Below are 17,883 nucleotides of genomic sequence, written 5' to 3' on the forward strand. Positions count from 1 at the left end.
TAAACTTCGATTTGTCGATAAAAATTACTCGTTTCCATTGTTCTAGCATATATTGAATGTGTTTTTGAGCAGAGTAAAATCGGGCCAACATATTCTTTTTGAAGAACAATAGCTTTTTTGCGGGTTTTTTGACTAAAAAGACCACCATCCAGTAACCTTCTTCTTATGGTTCTTGAACTTATCGTAGTAAGTCCCATTTCTTTAAGGGTGGCTTTAATTTGCCGTTAATGGCAAAAATAGATTTTGTTTTGACACCCAAATTATGCATTTATCGGTCTTTCTAGTCGTTTTCCTGACCCATCCAGAATTTTTTGATACTGTCATTTACCCAAATAAGCTAAATTTTTTGATAATTCGGGAAACGATTGATTTATTCAGACGCAAATATTGACATTATCAACTTGCTTCTCTTCATCTTCGTAACGTTAAATTATAATTTTTCTTATGGCTAACAAGACAGTTTTACCACGACCCATTATCAAAAATGAATAAAGAAGACTAAATAACTAACAAATAATTCACAAATATTCATCAAAAAGTCGCAAGGAGCAATGAATAAGGCGAGAATGAAAAAATTGCTATAAATTTATCCAACTCAAACTAAAAAAATGTGTAGATTTTTAAGTGATAAGAAAATGTTGGAATGTGTAATGCTGTAAACAACAGGAACTCAAACCGATAAATATTTTATAAACTCGTGCCAGGTTGAAATGGTCTGGCTTATGATTTTTTTAATTTTTAGAAAGATGCTATAATTATGGCCACTACTGTATTAAATATAAGTGAATTGAAGTAGCCTGATAACGCAAATACTTACTTTCTAGAAATATAATGAACTATAAAAAAATGTATTTTTTTCTATCGTTTTTCCCTTTTGAATGATGCTTTACAAGTTTCGGGTTCGACACCAAATTTAAACTATGTGCCTTTGAAAGATAATCAGTACGCTGAGGATTTTCACAATAACCTTATGGTACTTTATGGACATTATGGTGAAGGAGATTATTAGTGTTTTACTCGAGGAATGATATCTTAAAAGGTGAACTAAGTAACGAAGCACTTGCCTATTTATATTGATATAAAATTTGGGGGAGAAAGGGAGGAGGCATTCGATTTCAAATTTAGACTAGGTACCTTTGAGAGACAGTATTTAGAGCGTTTTGTAATTACCAGTTTTTTACAATACTTTATGGACACTATGGCGAAGGATATTATTAGGGACATTGTAAGTATTATAAGATTATGTCTCAGCATTTATTTTCAAGGTATCTATCTTCAAGACATTTAGAAACTTAACAGATAAACCGAGATCACCCGTGCTTCAGACATGTTTTTAAAAATTTGTACAAAAATGCCACTCTTTATATTTGTCATAATTCATCAAAGCACAACCCTGTATAAACATGTATATAATCAATTCTTACAAATTGGATCTGAAAATAAAGTGATTTATTATATAACACACATAATATGGTCTCTAAGCAACAGTCTCTGTTTAGCCAATATCGCCGTATTTCTTTAGTGACTATCAGCAGGAACACCGGCAGTGACAATTTAATAAGGTAAACAACTAGAACATAAGCTATTTTCTATAGAATGAAACTAAAAATCTTTTAATCTGCCTGTCATGATGTTGTAAAGGGGTTACGACAGTATTGCGTGACTAGTAATAAATTGGAAAAGGAGGGTGGATACCCAAATTTTCCATCTCGTCGCGGTTACACTATCATTCATGGTAATACAGTATTTGCACTGATTTATAAACAATGGTTCTCTATTTTGTCTCGAAACGTTTCTGTTGAAACAAATGCTTTCATGAGGTTACAATATGTGATGTATGTAGGAACGTAAATTGTATTCAATGATCGCTTCGTGATATTGATCAAACCTAATTTTGTGTAATTTATTGCGTGTCCTCCTTCAAATAGAGGTGATAGCATGCGAGAGTGCAGTGTCAGTAGTACTTTATCCTACCAACTAAATTGAATTAACCTGAACTATCCATAAATGGTTACTTTCAAGAATAAACAAAAGCGAAAATTTAAAAAAATTAAAAGAAAAATAAATATAAATCAAAATAAATGATTACCGGCAGAAAAAATCTATACTTAACAGAATATTTTCCATATGATTGTCTTGCTTTCCCTCATTTCATATTTTTTATTTCTAAGTTTTCTTCGGGACCTTCGTTACGAGAGATATTCTTGGTTGGACTCTTCCTCTTTTTATGCACACCAATATAACTAAAACTGATTAAAAGTTAAATTATATTTTAAAAAACTTGGTGCACTTTTCATCAAAATATTCAAATTAAATAGTCTGTAAGATGATTGTATAAGATGAATCGACAGATCTTAACTTATCTAATTTTACAATTGAGAGACCTATAAAATTCTGTTAACCTCCTATCTCGTGAAAGAAATTTCTGAGAGCGAGTCTATCTCAATATATGAATTAGTAAGAAATCGAAAACCGCATAGTACGGCGTGTTTGCACTATGTATTTTATTATAGTTTAAATAGGCATACGGATCTCCTTTTAGGTATAAAGGGCTATAAGGTACTTCATTGGTAACTTGTCTCAGGAATTAGTAGAAAATTGCAAAATAAGATAGTTTTGTAAGTAAACACTTTTTTGGAAAATGCATATAAAGAAACATACAGGGCGTGAAAGCGTGAAATTTGTTTTTTTTATAGTTTTTGCAATTCTTGAGACGTTTAGTTTAAAATTGCACATTTCTAATAAAAGTCCATATCCTCCAGAGGCAAGTTAGCAAATTTATAGGGTAGTAGTTTTTGATGCCTTAGGCCCATTTTGCCGCCCCAAATGTTGTGCACCACTGAGATTCCTGCACCAAAAATTTTAATTCCCCGTTCGCTTTAAAAGTTTTTTTGCTCGTGCATTTTTGTAAAAGTATACGGAGAACCGTCTCATTTTTATCATGATTTATGGGAGTTGTTTTTCCAACTAACATCCGGACATTCTGCCTCTGGTGGCACGAAAAACTTCATAATTTAATATTTAGCGGCAACCTAGCGAACAAATTCCAATGTTTTTGGAATTACGTGTACGGAAGTGTTCCAATTTCTGAAGTTCCGTGATACCTACTAGAGAATTACGACAAAAAAGACATCTATTTTCAGTTTATAAATATTTTTATCTAGGATTTAGATGCAGAGAGACTTTAAGTTACAATAACCCGCAGCATCTTCTCCGATGCTTCCACCAAGCCAGTTTCTAGTAGATACAATTATTATTGGAATATGTATGTGAGCAATTGTGTAGTTGAATTGGAGCATCTGGGTCAAAATTCTTTATCATCTAATCTATATTCTTGCTTCATGATACTTTGGAAAGAGGTTCAAAATCCATCTGATTCAAATTCATTTGCTAGCTGCAGCATCTCTTGATCATAACACGCCATTTTCCTTTCTGTTAAAATCTCTCCTCTTCTCATTAAAATCACATTAACCTTCACTCACATCATTTTTTCTTATCTAGAGTTTCTACAACCATGATGCCCCAAAAGCCCTCTCCTCGCCTAAGCATGCGCCAAGGGGCAATAGTTTTGAGGGGCATAGCTCGTCTTCTAAATCGTGTTCGGGTTCAACGGCGTAGTGGGGCTCCCAATCAGTCGTCGAAACTGAAATTCATAAAAAATAGGGAGAGACGTATGGGGGAGAAAGATATCTACAAGTGTTCGCCCAAACTAATCGAAAGAATGAAACGGGAAACTCAATTTAACAGGTGAGAAGTTATAGCTATATTTATCTTTGAGGTATTGAGGCTCTCTATTTTATTATTTTCGGCTATAGAGGGATATGGAAGCTTTTAGAGTATTAAATAGTTGCGGAGGTTTAGCAAATAGTATGTACATCGTGTATGGTAGGAAATGGGATTTATTTGAGGACTATATTGCGCCATGTAAATTTGCATTTTTATTGTTGAGATATTGAGATTTCATAAAAGTTTATGAAACTTTTATTTACGACTGTGATGTGCAGGGTGACTCTATTTATTTTCTGAATATTTACCTTTAAAAATGTTGTGAAATTTACTTTTTTAATAAATAAAACATTTAATGTCAATAAATGCGTATAAAAGTTCAAAAGTAGGTAATAATGGTCAGAAAACGTAATAAATACCTCTAATAAATTACTATCGCACGCTATAAATTACGCAGGGATTTGTATTCACTATGTACTAACACTCCCCCCTGCTTTAAAATAAAATAAAATCGCATAACACGTTTCTCAGGCAGCAAAGTAATTTAGATCTACTTTTGATGGGTGGCATGAAAGGCACTGCCATAATGGAATGGAAAACACTAATTTACTATCGATTACTGCTGACTAGTTTAGTTTCCAGATTCTCCCATATACAATTGAGCCCAACGTTAGAACTGAACAAATTAGGTATTTCAGTCTGCAGAAGTTTTGCAAATTTCCATTCAAACCATTATAGGGAGTTTAAGATGACTTGTTCAAGTTTTTTCTTTTTCTTCTTTGATTACTTGAAGAATACCCTTAAAAAATTAATATCCCGAAAGCCTTCTCATAGTTATTATATTGGGCGATTTCAAAAGATTCGAAACGAGCATTATTTTATTATAGGTATGTAATTGACTCATTTTGCATTTCCTTTCAGTATCTTAACAGTAAAATATTTAACAAGTGATAGGAAACGAGATTTTGGGGTAGTATCAGGTACCGCAAAGTCTTGTCGTTTTTCTTAATCCCAAGTTTACACACCCCCAATCTCTATATCATTGAAATAATGATTTATAAAAAAATGGATTCTTTTGAGATTAATAGATGTTTCTTTTGTTAGAAAACAATGCGATTAAAACTTAAACCAATTGATACTCTGAGTCTAAAGGAAAATTGTTACGATGATCACTCTAGAGAGAAGAAAATTCGTTAAGTTCTTCTTTCTAAAAGCAAACCAACAGTTTTTTTTATAAAAAAGGAATTCTGAACCCTGAATTACGTTGGGAAAAGGTTTTGGAAAGTGAAGGTGATTATTTTAATGAATATACAGGGCGTCCCAAATAAAGTGAGTTTCATGGGGATTATAGAAACGGTAAGAGATACAAGGTAGCTTAAATTAGCAAAAAGATGCGTGTTTCTATGCCCATTTAGAAAATGTTTTAAATAAAAAAATATGCACAGGGGTTGTCAAAATATGACCAAAAAAACTGAAAACTACGATTTTCGAAAATCATAAATTACGAGTACACTATTTGAGTAAATTGTACGAAATTTGGTAGTTTTTTATTATCGACAACTATCAATTGAATAGTGTTTTCAAAATTTTTCCAGGCCTTCTAGATTTCAAAAAATTATATCCAACTTTGTTATTTCTTATGGCCGCCATATTGGATTTTGGTGTTGTCAAATAGACAATAAAAAAAGCTTTTTAACCATATACCACAAAGGTGCCCTTGGACCTACCAAATTAGGAAAAATAAACAATAACTTTATTTCACCTTATAGGCTTAGAAATAAATACTTTAGTGTTGCTATGGATACTTTCGTTGCATGCAACGAACTTCAACAAAAAGTCTTCACTATTGTTGTATTTAAGGTAAATTTTTATTCTTTCTATTTCATTTTTATCAGTTTTACCCTTTCATTCAGCAGAAATTTTCAAGTAATAAAATTATAACACGGTTTTCAAATCAAGAAAGAAGAAGAAAAGCTGAAGATTAATGACTGCTACATTTTGGAAGAAATACAGGGAGAACTCAAAATATGTATCTCCACACGTCTCCAGAGAGGCGTCAACCTGGGCACGCAATATTTAATAGGCTTAGAGTAAATCTACTTAAGTATGGATCGTTTGAGAAGAAAGCCCGAAGATTAGTGAAAATGTTGAAAATTATGTTGTTGGAAGTGTTGTTGAAAACTCTCGCATCTCACTGCGTTAAATAGAATATAATATTGGTATACCTAGATCAACTGCTTCTCGGGTCCTAAAGAAAAAAAAATTAAACCATACCGAAAATATATTAGCCAAAGTCTTAGAGATGATGACACTGAGAGGAGACTTCATTTTTGCAATTGGCTTTTGAGAATATTTAGAGCAGATCCTGAATTTCCTCTTAGAGTTTTATGGTCTGACAAAACACATTTCCCAAATTGTGGAATATTTAACAGGAAAAACAAAATATACTAGGCTGGCGTAAATCGACGAATAAACAAGAAATTGAAACATCAAGTCAAATGGGGCTTTAATGTATGGCTTGGAATCATTAATGGACATATGATATTTGTAACTTTTAACGGAATACTTACTGGGGAAAGATATTTAGAGTTTCTGCAGCAGAGTATCGCACAAATGATAGAAGATTTACCACTTGCTACTGTAGCTAATCTGTGGTTTCAGCGGGATGGGGCACCACCACATAACTCATTAATTGTTAGGCAATACCTAAATAAATGATACATATGAAAATAATTGTATTGGAATTTGAGGCCTTATCAGTTGGCCAGCACGCTCCCCAGGCTTGACACTTCTAGATTTTTTTGTTTGGGGATATGTAAAAAATAAGGTTTACTACAAATCCTACAATACAATAGCAGAGTTGAAGGCTGCAGTTATGCAAACTATTCAAGAAATACCTCCAGATATGGTAAAAAGTGCTTATATGTCTATTGTTAAGCACTGTACAGTTTATGTTAATCATAATGGAGAAATATTTGAACATTTTTTATAGTTATTAGGATTAGTAATTCCTATTCATAGTAAGTAAAGGTACCTATCACTTCCTTGTGTTCCTTTGTTATTTTTGATTAAACTTATGGAATTGTAATTGCGTTGATATAAAAAAAAACATATTAAGTTTTTATTGTCCCACTAAACAGAATACGTCGTACATTAGTACTCTTTGAATAGTATAAAACATAGCACTTGTTGTTATTTTTTTTTATATCCATAGCAACACTAAAGTCCTTTTTTCTAAACTTACTAAGGTGAAATAATGTTTTTGTTTATTTTTCCTACTTTGGTAGATTCAAGAGCTCCTTTGTGATATATGGTTAAAAATCTTTTTTTATTGTCTATTCAATGGCACCAAAATCCAATATGGTGGCCATAAGAAATAACAAAGTTGGATATAATTTCTTGAAATCTAGAAGTCCTGGAAAAATTTTGAAAACACTATTCAATTGGTAGTTGTCGATAATAAAGAACTGCCAAATTTCGTACAATTTACTTAAAACAGTGTACTCATAATTTATGATTTTCAAAAATCGCAGTTTTCAATTTTTTGGTCATATTTTGATAACCCCTGGCATATTTTTAAATTTAGAACATTTTCTGAATAGGCACAAAAACACGCATCGTTTTTCTAATTTGAACCACCTTGTATCTCTTACCGTTTGTATAATCCCCATGGAACTTACTTTATTTGGGACACCTTGTATAATATTTAAAATATTCGTTTGCTTTTTCATTCTTTTTGATAACAAAAAAAAAACGATAGAACTTTTAGCGAAATCTTTTACATGTAACATGAAATATGTGGGTAATGAGTACCCATTAAAACTGCTTCGTGTGTGTGTGTGTTTTTTTAATTCGCTAGTTGTTTATCAATAATTAATAATGCTACTTATTTTCAGAACTGAAATTGAAGCTTTATATAAAATATACAAGAAACTTGTTACATTTAATAAGGCGTCAAGTAGACTGAACACTGCATCTTCTACAACCGGAATGACAAATCCTGTTCCTGTCTCTGAGGTAAATAATCATAACAAAAAGTACACAACGATAAATGAATATTTTGATCTATTAGCATTGACAAATTTCTTAATTTTTGCTTTTGAAATTTACCGAAAAATTAATTGTTAAAATAATTCGATTATAAAAATTTGAAAACTCTCGCTCTTCATCGCCCGGTACCACAGGGTGATATTTCGTACCCACCTTCATTTTAGGGGATTGACAGGAGTGTTTTCCGAGAAATTTTACACAACACCTTTGATATTGTAACAGAAAATATGTTAATGGACCGGATATTTTGCGTTTGGGATAGACTGAATTGCGGTTTGATAACTCTGGAAAGTTGGTTCCAAGGAATGTCTATTTTCCTGAAAAGTGAGATATCCAAACAATGCGAATACTGCTTCGCTGTTTATGATCTGAATGGAGACGGATTTGTCACCAAAGACGAAATGTTCCAACTTCTAAAGTACGTATAACTTATCACTGTCTTTCCCTTTAAGGCTGGCCGCACCGCGATTTTGGTATTAATTTTAGAGGTTATTTACGACCTTCTTTCAGAAACTGCCTGATTAAGTTCCCTCAAGAGGAAGATCCAGACGAAAGCGTCAAGGATTTGGTCGATATAGTAATACGGAAAATGGATAAAGATAAGGACGGTAAAGTGTCTCTGCACGACTATCAGATCACAGTGCTTTCTGAGCCGTTATTGCTAGAGGCCTTTGGGCGATGTCTTCCATCTGATATGTCCAAGAATACATTCTTAACAACATTAAAGTTCTAATAAAGATTTTCATGTGGCGTTTATCTTTTACTTTTTAATGAATCTTTCCCATATGCTTTCGTCTATTGACATTTTACATGTGTTGACCAACTAATTCGAGGCGTTTTGAAACATCAAGAGTCTGAATACGCCCAATGTCATACTGACATTGACTTTGACACAGTATATGATGGTAAATTAAGTGATAAGAATCACAGTAAATACGTTTTTTAAAAACTTCGTTAACACCGAGGTGCAATTTTGGACTTGTTAAATACTAAATTCGTGATATTTTGTATTGTGACAACAACTCAACACTAAAAGAGCCATTTCCTCAAAAAGGTTCAGCGTAAGCTGCTTAAATTTGAGGTTATTTTGTCCTCTAATATCCATCAAAACCAAAGCTTTTCAGCAATGTCATTGAATATAATTATAAACGTAGTGATACTACTGCAAATTGTGATAAACAAAGCTTATGGAGCTGCATCAGATATCCAGCTGGATGCTAAGGCCCAATCTACCCATAGAATAGATAGCTTAAATCTGTTGTCTTATACTCTTTTATTAATTTTAACTGTTCTTACAATATGGTTATTTAAACATCGCAGATTCAGTTTCATTCATGAGACTGGCTTAGCTGTTATATATGGTAAGTTAGGATTTTAGTTGTTTTTGAAGATTAAATACAATTTTACCATGAACAAAGCCACAAATATCCAAAGAAACTTACTATCTTTCCATCAATATCATGTCATCAAGCAATGATCTTTATTTAAACTTGCTTTAATTTTAATAACTTAAACCATTGAAAATCTTGCAGATTTTAACCTTGATTTTAACATTAAATATTTATATTTCTCAATGCTTTCTTGGCCTTTTTTGAGGCTCTTCATATCAAAATAATAATTGAAGATAGTGTAAAATAATTTGCATACAAAAAACTAGGGTCTAGAACCCAGGATGATATCTTAACATCAAGCTTAAACTCAGCAGAGTCTATAATTACAAATGTCAGTGTCAATTTATAGTACCAAGTAATGTCTTCTTTTAAGGCCTTATAGTTGGAGCTATAATCCGGTACTCTGGAGCAACTTCTCAAGTAGTTAACATGCAAGTTTTTGTGGATGAAACGAGGTATAATTCAAGCCTTCCACCTGACACTTTATCACTGTATATGCCAAGGCCAGGTGGTAGCAAAAACCTTACATTCCAGTATGTTTTCCGAAATGAAATTGATGATGTTAAAGAGAATGAGATTGATCTGAAAGCTACCTTTGATCCAGAAATATTTTTCAACATAATTTTACCTCCAATTATTTTCCATGCAGGCTATTCCTTGAAACGGGTAAGTAATGTTATTTGTTAATAATGGTCATGTTGACAATCACATGATACAACTAAAAACTCGCAACCACACGATACAACAAACAACTCGCAACCACATGATACAACAAACAACTCGCTATAGAGTATATTTAGGATTGCAGTTTAACATATTCTGATTGTTTAAATGAAGACCTTGACTAATATTAAAAAACAATTTATTGATATGAATGATTAAGTATAATATAGCTAATCAATCTATAAATAAACCCTGAAATGATTTGATTTATTAAGTCCTATTTTAGGTTTCTCTGGAGATTTATTCAGTATTTATATCTAATTGAGATACCACTTCAGCTATTTTCACTAGTTCCTTTTAAGAAAGTATTACATTTGTTATCTTTTTCCATTGGAAACAGTGTTTTTAAATTCCTTATTAGAACGTAGCAAATTAACTATTATTCTAATAAGTATATGGGGCACTTAATGCTCTCACTGTATATACATAGTTGGTGATGGCCTTACATTTTAAAGCAAACCCCCAATTTTACCTAAAATATTCTCTCCGGATTTCAGAAATACTTTTTCCGTAACCTGGGTGCAATACTAACTTTTGCGATAATCGGTACGACTGTTTCCTCCTTTATTGTGGGAGCACTGATGTATGGGTGCGTCCAGCTTATGCCCGCCCATCTGGCAAATAGCTTCACATTCCTGGATACACTTTATTTCGGAGCACTAATCTCTTCTACTGACCCTCTGACAATCCTCGCTATTTTTCATGATCTTAACGTAGACGTTAACTTGTATGCCTTAATATTCGGTGAAAGTGTTCTTAATGATGCCGTCGCCATCGTGCTTAGTGGGTAAGTTTTACAGTATTGGTAGAGTAGATTGTTGTAGTTTAGTAATAGATTAATTGGCGATTCAAGTTAAGCGATGGGCTGTGTGGGAAAAACATCTGAAGCTGACACAGCAGTTAAAAAAATAACGGCAATTTATTTCGTATTGAATTTCCTATTTTCCATCGAAGGTTTTTCCCCCAATGTGCCTGCATAAAAAAGCGCAAGAACCTGTTCATTTCACTCACCAATAGTAGTTATTGGTGGTGTTAACACTTAGTTATTTTTTGTTTTATTGGATAATTTTAGGTCGATTCAGCATTATGGAAAGAGATACCAGTTGGGAACTGGTGGTTTTGAAATAAAAGCATTTTTCCAAGCAGTAGGTGACTTTTTTGGAATTTTTATGCTCTCTTTGCTAATTGGTGCTGTGATGGGATGCATTACTGCATTGATATCCTTTTTAAATCTCGAGTTTTGCAGTCATGGTTCTAATTGCTATATTTAGTAATTTTTCCTTAATTAAGGTTACATGACCAAATTTACCAGGGTTCGAGACTTTCCACTTCTAGAATCTGCATTGTTTGTTCTTATGTCATACAGCACTTTTCTGATCGCCGAAGCTTCTGATCTCACAGGTAAGTATCACATGTTTTGCCTATCCAGGCCCTTTCACTTATTTTTTTTATTTTACAGGGGTGGTTTCAGTTTTATTTTGCGGAATCTGTCAAGCTCATTACACATACAACAATTTGTCCCAGGATTCCAGAATACGAACCAAGCAAATTTTCGAGTTGCTCAATTTTTTAGCTGAAAATTTCATATTTTCTTATATAGGAGTCTCCATGTTCACGTTTCCGAAGCATCATTTTGCTCCCTGGTTTATTTTCGCCGGATTCGTATCCTTTCCAGCGTAAACAAATTTAAATCAGTGCTTAAACGATTTCTTTCCTTAATTTTAGTTAGATGTGTGCGGCAATAGGCAGAGCCGCTAATGTATATCCTTTGTCATTCCTCTTGAATTTGGGAAGACAGCCTAAGATTCCCACAAATTTCCAGCACATGCTATTCTTCGCAGGCAAGTGCAGCCGGTTTTTGAATAGTTTTGCATTGTCTTCTTTGGTGATCTGAGTAAGAGGTTTTCAGTCATACAAATTTTATTTTATAGGTTTACGTGGTGCCATGTCTTTCGCTTTGGCAATCAGGAATACACGTTCAGAAGCCAGACAGGCCATGCTAACTACAACCTCTCTTATAGTTATTATTACAGTAATAATACAAGGGGGAGCAACAATGAATTTATTGAAGTGGCTGAAGATTCCGTAAGGGTGTTGTTCTCATGAAAATTGTCACATTATTAAGCTTTTGTTTTAGTATTGGAAGTGATGATGAAACTGAGGCGCTTTCCCAAAACGGAACACCCAGTGTAAGTTATTAAATCGCCTAATAAATGTAAGAAATTTGCCCTCATAGATTACCCAACATTTGCATTGATACTTTACACGAGAAATTTACATATAGAATTATTTTCTCATTTGCAATGTGTTTGTATTCTATACGGGCAGTTTAGTAAAGAATCGCAGAATTATATTCAAATTCAATTATTGGCAGGTATACAATTCGATGGAAAGGGGTTCAGGGGTAGGTACAAAATTTATTTTTTTTATCGCATGTGGGAGGATTATGCAGTATTGCTAAATTTCAAAGTGATGTATGGTCATAACTGCTATTCAAGATCTGTCTCAGATCTTGATGCATGTTAAGAGGGAAAATTGAAGGCATAGATCTTCGAAGAAAAGTAAGATTTTCTTTTTCTTCGCTAAGTTCATTATTGAGAGCTTGTAACACTATTAAATTATACATTTCAGCATGTTCATGAGATTTTTTATTTGTTGCATGTTGTCTCCGTGATAATGTGGGTTTTTGAAAATAATATTTCATGAGGTTTGCGTTCGGAATTATTCAACTTTTCCCATCGGACATTCAGTTATAATTTCTCAGGGCAATACGCGAGCAGTATTAGAGGAGTTTGATTAGTTTCGTTCAAGTAATTTATGAGTTGTTTTTATAGAATGCCATTAACAAGAAGAATAAGCTTTCATGTATCAGGTGTTTTATTAGTCCCCGCCATTGCATCATCAACGAAGAAATTTAGCTAGAACTCGTGTTATCTAGTTTTGGGCACCTACACCCTTGATTAAAAACATAGTCATATTTGTTTCTTATATTTATATATTAATATAACATTTAGTTTACTTTTTATGCGTAAATTTAGTTTTCTTTTCCTTGTACATTTACAGACAATTTCTACTCCTAAAAGCGACGCTAATGAGCCTTTTGGTCCTCCTGAACGCCCTAAACCTAACGACAAGGCCTTTTTGGCTCGAATTTGGGGATCTTTTGATACTAAGTACATGAAACCTTTGCTGACTCAGTCTCGACCAACTTTGCTGGATACTATGCCTGTATGCTGCAGTCCGGTAGCACGATTTTTGACTACCACGGAACAAATGACCCAGGTTTGTATACACTATAGATGTCAATTTTAACCAATTTAACGCCCGCAAAGACATTTTATAGACAATAATTCAGTTTATGCGTAGTGCAAAGGATAAGTGTCTCAATCCAATTCCTCCGTGCTATTTTAGGAAAGTGGAAATTTGGTAAAAACTAGAGATTCCGATTCGGATCTCTGTATCGAAGAGAATGACCTAACAACTAACTCAAGACTTAACACGAGAGTAAGTCAGGCTGTTATTAGAACGGTTGCAATAGACATACTTTATGTTGCTCTTTGATTTATTTCATTAATTCTTGCATGGCATTTGTAGACTTTTAGATATCTTCATGATTCGAGGAATGACTTCTGTTTTATTTATAGTACTATATAGTGATCCATGGTTTATTTTCAAGTTATTTATTGGAGCTGCTGCAAGTTACAATCATTTTGGAGAGATTTTGGAGGTGGGAGCTACAATTGTGACGGGTTTTATTAGAACTGGATTTTGAATAAAAAATCAGACCATTGATTAATATTTCGGAAGCAGCTAAAGATTATCAAAGAGATGTAGCGAACCTAAAAATTAAATAATATACAGGGCAACTCATTTAATATATCGGAATAGCTGCCTTTTTTTCTATAGGGTGTCCCTGAAATGACTGTACAACGCTTGATGCAACTACCAAATTAGTTTAATTTTTGTAACAAATATTCAAAATTTTAACCATTTTTCTGAATACACAAATAAATTCATTTCAAAAATGAATCTATTTTGGGTATCGCGTCGGGCTTATTTTCATAATAATTTGCTGTGTTGAAAATTCTGTGCATTAACTCAATTTTCGTAGTGATGGGGGAAGCATACACTTTTGATTTGAGAGCTCTCCATAGGAAAAAGTCTAAAGGCGTCAAGTCGGGTGATCTTGCTGGTCAGTTTACGGGTGCAACATTGCCTATTCCGATCCATCTATAGTATATGTTTTATTTAAAAATTCTCCAATACATCGCGTAAAATGTTTTGCAAGAAGGATAAATAGTTAACCGATTTGACATTATAATTGGTCTAATAATAAAACTATTAATCATACCTGCTTAAACATTAATTTTCAATTAATGCTGGAAATGTTTCTCCTTGATTACAAAATGATTTTTATCACTATACACATGTTTATCATGTAATGTACATTCGTAATTTCCGTTCTCATAAACGCAGCTTCGTCTGTAAATAAAATTTTCTTATGAAAGGTCGCAATTGGCATTCTCATTGTTTTGATAAAACGACAAAACGTCAGCCGACTTTCGAGATCCATATCCAAAAGATTTTGCAAGTGTCGCACATGATACGATTGTAGTAATTGCTCTCTTAAAATATTAATGGTATAATGGTAAAACGCCAATTCGAACCCCAAGTATCTATAATTTGATTTGAGATCATTTTGAATTCTGTTTAAGACTGCCTCTTTGACCTTCACTGTCCTAATTGTATATTAGCGTCTTCGATTAAGATTATCTGGATTAAAACTACCCGTTTCCCGAAGTTGCCTTTCAATTCACGTGAAATTTTGATGATTTGGAATTCTGTGATTTGGATATTTGTTACGATAGACTCTGACGCTTATACGTTCATTTCCCTCACAGAATCCATATACTAGAAGCATGTTAACCTTCTCAGCGATAGAATAATGTTCTGTTTTAAAAGACCAAAAATTATTCAATTTACAATAAACTCAACTTTGACCAACAACAAACATAGTAAGCACTGTCAGCATGTCAGATATATGGAATATTTATTTTATTTGTTGAGTAGGAAACGTAAAACTTAACTTTTTTAAACTGTTTTCACAACAAAGATGAATTAGAAAGTATGGTAAATATTTTTTTGTAAAGAAACTGTATGTCTGGTGAAAATTTTGCAAGAGACAAAAACTTTCAAAATAAAGTCAGCTTGTGGAAGAGAAAATATTAAAATCATTCGTACAGGGGTAACAAAAATACAAGCTTATTTTTTATATTTCAAGGTATAAAAAAAGATCTCGCTAGCGTTAAAACACGCCAATTTATATAGTAACTCGTGGTTCTAAAAGTAGTGAAAATCGATAAAAGTATTTGGCAATTATTTTGAGAAAACTATTCATTTGAGAATTTTAATGCCCTTTAGTGGCAAAACGCTTTATTTTCCGTTTAGAAGTTTTTGATTAAGCATTGTACAGTCATTTCACGGATACCCTGTGTAACTGCCAACGTCGCATGACCTGCCAATGATCATGAATCGCCCTGTACATGTGTATGGGTATTACAGATCGAATATCGTTTCCATAAAATCGTTCCAATGTATGTATGTATTTTATTTTTGATCATCCACTGGTATTTTTCTTAAAGTTCCCCAAAATCTCTCTTTCCTTTCTACATTGACACATACCAACACAATCAGATTTCTAGCCACCTTCTGATATTTATCTCTTCTTTTAGTACAGGGTGGTTAACTACGATGCGAATGGAGATATAAATATAGCATTCAGGCTAGAGGATCTTAGAAACTCGTAAAAACTGGACACTAATGTTGAGTTTTGTTTACAGCCAATCACCTCTATCAGCGGACATCAAGTGTAAAATGATATAGACCTCTACTTACTTCGTTACTTAAGCATTTTCTAGTCATGATATAACGTATCTTTTAAAGTAGCTGTCGTTAACGAAGTGATATTTACATACCACAATTCTATGTTTGGAGAGCTGTATTTACGAGTTATCATTAATAATAAGTGATATAGGTATTATTAATTTTAAATATCACTCATACGGATACACTGATTTTGGTTGTAGTTGCATAGTGAGTATTGACTGGAAGTTCCTTTTCTTGTTTTTATTACAGAGGTTAAGTTTGACGTTTTGTTTTCCTTATTTATTTTAGTTTAGACTATGTTGAATATTCCTTATTTATTAGCAAATCTTGAAGTTATTATACTTATTAATTATTAGTAGCACATTCGCTACTCCTGTCGAAGGCTAAAATTATTGAATTAGATCATAGAAATATGTATTATTCGCTAGAACACAAGATTTATTTCTTTCGAAAGCCATTTTAAGCTACTCATTTCAATAACTTTTCAGTTGTTTTCATTTTAGGCTTAGTTTTGGTATGCAAGTAGACGCGGTTGAGTTCTGAAAAGAATATGTCAGAAATCTTAAAAAATGGCATAAACACTCCATTTTAAACTGTTTAATTGAACAGAAGTTGATTCCTTAAAATTCTGCAAAACAAGGTTGTTTTTGTGCTGACATTAGCTTATTATTTGCTTTAAATCAGGGGGATATTTCTTTTGACTGGATTAAAAAGTCAGTTTGTTGATGTGCAGTATTATTAATTAAAACTAGCGATTTTATATAATTAAAATCTTGGATTAAAATTTTAGCAAACTAAAAATATTTGTATACTTTGACATTGTGCTACCTAGTAGATTCCAGGTAATTATTTTCATTAAAAATCTATTCTGTGATAACTCACCAGTGCTAAGTAGATCATAGGTATTTAGTTCAAATAAGGCATGTTCCTAAGTCTGAAAAATTTTGGGCTGTTATCTAAACTTCACCAATAGGCAGGCAAACTTTGATTGCTTGAAAAGATTTATTTGATAATACCTTTGAAAATCAGTTTGATTCAACTTCAAGTATGCTTGTTTATCAGGTAATTTCCAGTAGTCGATTATATTCCAAGAAATGGATACAAACAAAATATTCGGAGAGAATTTTTGATTAGCTATAAGATTGAAGGTATGTACGTACCATTTTACATACCGACTTAATTCAATTTTGAAATGTTTTTGAATCATATGTTATATGAATATTTGTTTCTTTATTTGTTATTTGCGTCGAATATTAATAAAGTTAATTTTCAAGTATATTTTGTTACTGTTATGAGTAAGCTGGACTCTGACTGTTTTGTATTTATATCTATCCACATACCTAAATCCTAAATACTACTATAAAGTAAAATGTTAATTCAAGACATTGAGAAGGTAGCACTGGTTCATAATATAGCATGCAACCCCTTTAAAATAGTAGTATTAACTAGTATAGCTTTATATAATTTTAATCATAAAATATGAAATTAATTGTCATTACCTCACTCTTCTTGACTTTTTGGCGAATAATAAAAACCTACAAATCTAGCGCCTACTGTTACTAGAGACTGCTAGCGCTAAGTAATGTATTTTTAAAAGCTAAAGATTATTCTATAAGTAAAATTCTGCATTCCCTGTGTAGTGTTTTAGAATTTAATGGAAGAAGTGCGATTGCAAGCAATACTTTACACTTACAATATTTTCAGTAAGTGTCTAAAGCGAAGAACTATGAAGAATGTATAATTTGGGCATCACACAAAAACTGTAAATTTGAAAATTTTGAAAATTTATCACAATATGAAATTCGATGGTGATATTGCTACTAAAAGATCTTCAAGATGGATGCACTTCCTATTTGGACCGCCTAACGAATTTTAAGAATGGGTCGACAAAATTTTTCCGTAAAAAAATTCATGGAGATGAGTACGTATTTTGACTCCATATATGCGCTGTAAAACTATAGTTTTACAGCGCCAACCCTACTCTGTGAGCATTTGTCTATGCGCTGAGGACTGCCGTTGTTCTGAAGGACGCTAGGGTTAAATTGTCTGCAGTACTCAGTACATTATCAAAATGAGCCCTCCCACCTTAATAAAAATCGACTACGAT

At 32.8% G+C, this 17,883-nt stretch overlaps 2 protein-coding genes across 6 annotated transcripts; both read left to right on the top strand.

Moving 5' to 3' along the window:
• Positions 1 to 1,534: 1,534 nt before the first annotated feature.
• LOC136410307 (calaxin) lies at positions 1,535 to 8,533 on the top strand. The gene is made up of 5 exons (XM_066392398.1): positions 1,535 to 1,562; positions 3,502 to 3,747; positions 7,623 to 7,743; positions 7,941 to 8,194; positions 8,287 to 8,533. Exons 2-5 carry the CDS (start codon positions 3,515 to 3,517, stop codon positions 8,507 to 8,509), a joined length of 831 nt encoding a protein of 276 aa, XP_066248495.1. The 5' UTR covers positions 1,535 to 1,562; positions 3,502 to 3,514; the 3' UTR covers positions 8,510 to 8,533.
• Positions 8,534 to 8,684: 151 nt separating this feature from the next.
• On the top strand, positions 8,685 to 17,052 carry Nhe3 (Na[+]/H[+] hydrogen exchanger 3). 5 transcript variants are annotated; one of them, XM_066392264.1, is made up of 13 exons: positions 8,685 to 9,137; positions 9,541 to 9,833; positions 10,388 to 10,677; positions 10,963 to 11,112; positions 11,191 to 11,291; positions 11,350 to 11,552; positions 11,620 to 11,731; positions 11,822 to 11,975; positions 12,028 to 12,079; positions 12,265 to 12,294; positions 12,954 to 13,172; positions 13,302 to 13,394; positions 15,623 to 17,052. In XM_066392264.1, exons 1-13 carry the CDS (start codon positions 8,903 to 8,905, stop codon positions 15,695 to 15,697), a joined length of 2,007 nt encoding a protein of 668 aa, XP_066248361.1. In that variant the 5' UTR covers positions 8,685 to 8,902; the 3' UTR covers positions 15,698 to 17,052. The 5 variants fall into 5 exon arrangements, with proteins under 5 accessions (XP_066248361.1, XP_066248363.1, XP_066248364.1 ...); XM_066392266.1 differs by having other exon boundaries at positions 15,731 to 17,052; XM_066392267.1 differs by lacking the exon at positions 13,302 to 13,394.
• Positions 17,053 to 17,883: the final 831 nt, after the last annotated feature.

The sequence above is a fragment of the Euwallacea similis genome, chromosome 8 (assembly GCF_039881205.1).
Source record: "Euwallacea similis isolate ESF13 chromosome 8, ESF131.1, whole genome shotgun sequence".
Lineage (NCBI taxonomy): Eukaryota > Metazoa > Arthropoda > Insecta > Coleoptera > Curculionidae > Euwallacea > Euwallacea similis.

Excerpts from the sequence above, each read along its gene's own strand:
- LOC136410307 (XM_066392398.1), top strand. The coding sequence starts at position 3,515 with ATGATGCCCCAAAAGCCCTCTCCTCGCCTAAGCATGCGCCAAGGGGCA. Across the intron at positions 3,748-7,622 it reads CGGGAAACTCAATTTAACAG|AACTGAAATTGAAGCTTTAT; the intron begins GTGAGAAGTTAT and ends ACTTATTTTCAG. Across the intron at positions 7,744-7,940 it reads ATCCTGTTCCTGTCTCTGAG|GGGATTGACAGGAGTGTTTT; the intron begins GTAAATAATCAT and ends CCTTCATTTTAG.
- Nhe3 (XM_066392264.1), top strand. The coding sequence starts at position 8,903 with ATGTCATTGAATATAATTATAAACGTAGTGATACTACTGCAAATTGTG. Across the intron at positions 9,138-9,540 it reads TGGCTTAGCTGTTATATATG|GCCTTATAGTTGGAGCTATA; the intron begins GTAAGTTAGGAT and ends TCTTCTTTTAAG. Across the intron at positions 12,080-12,264 it reads CCCAAAACGGAACACCCAGT|GTATACAATTCGATGGAAAG; the intron begins GTAAGTTATTAA and ends AATTATTGGCAG.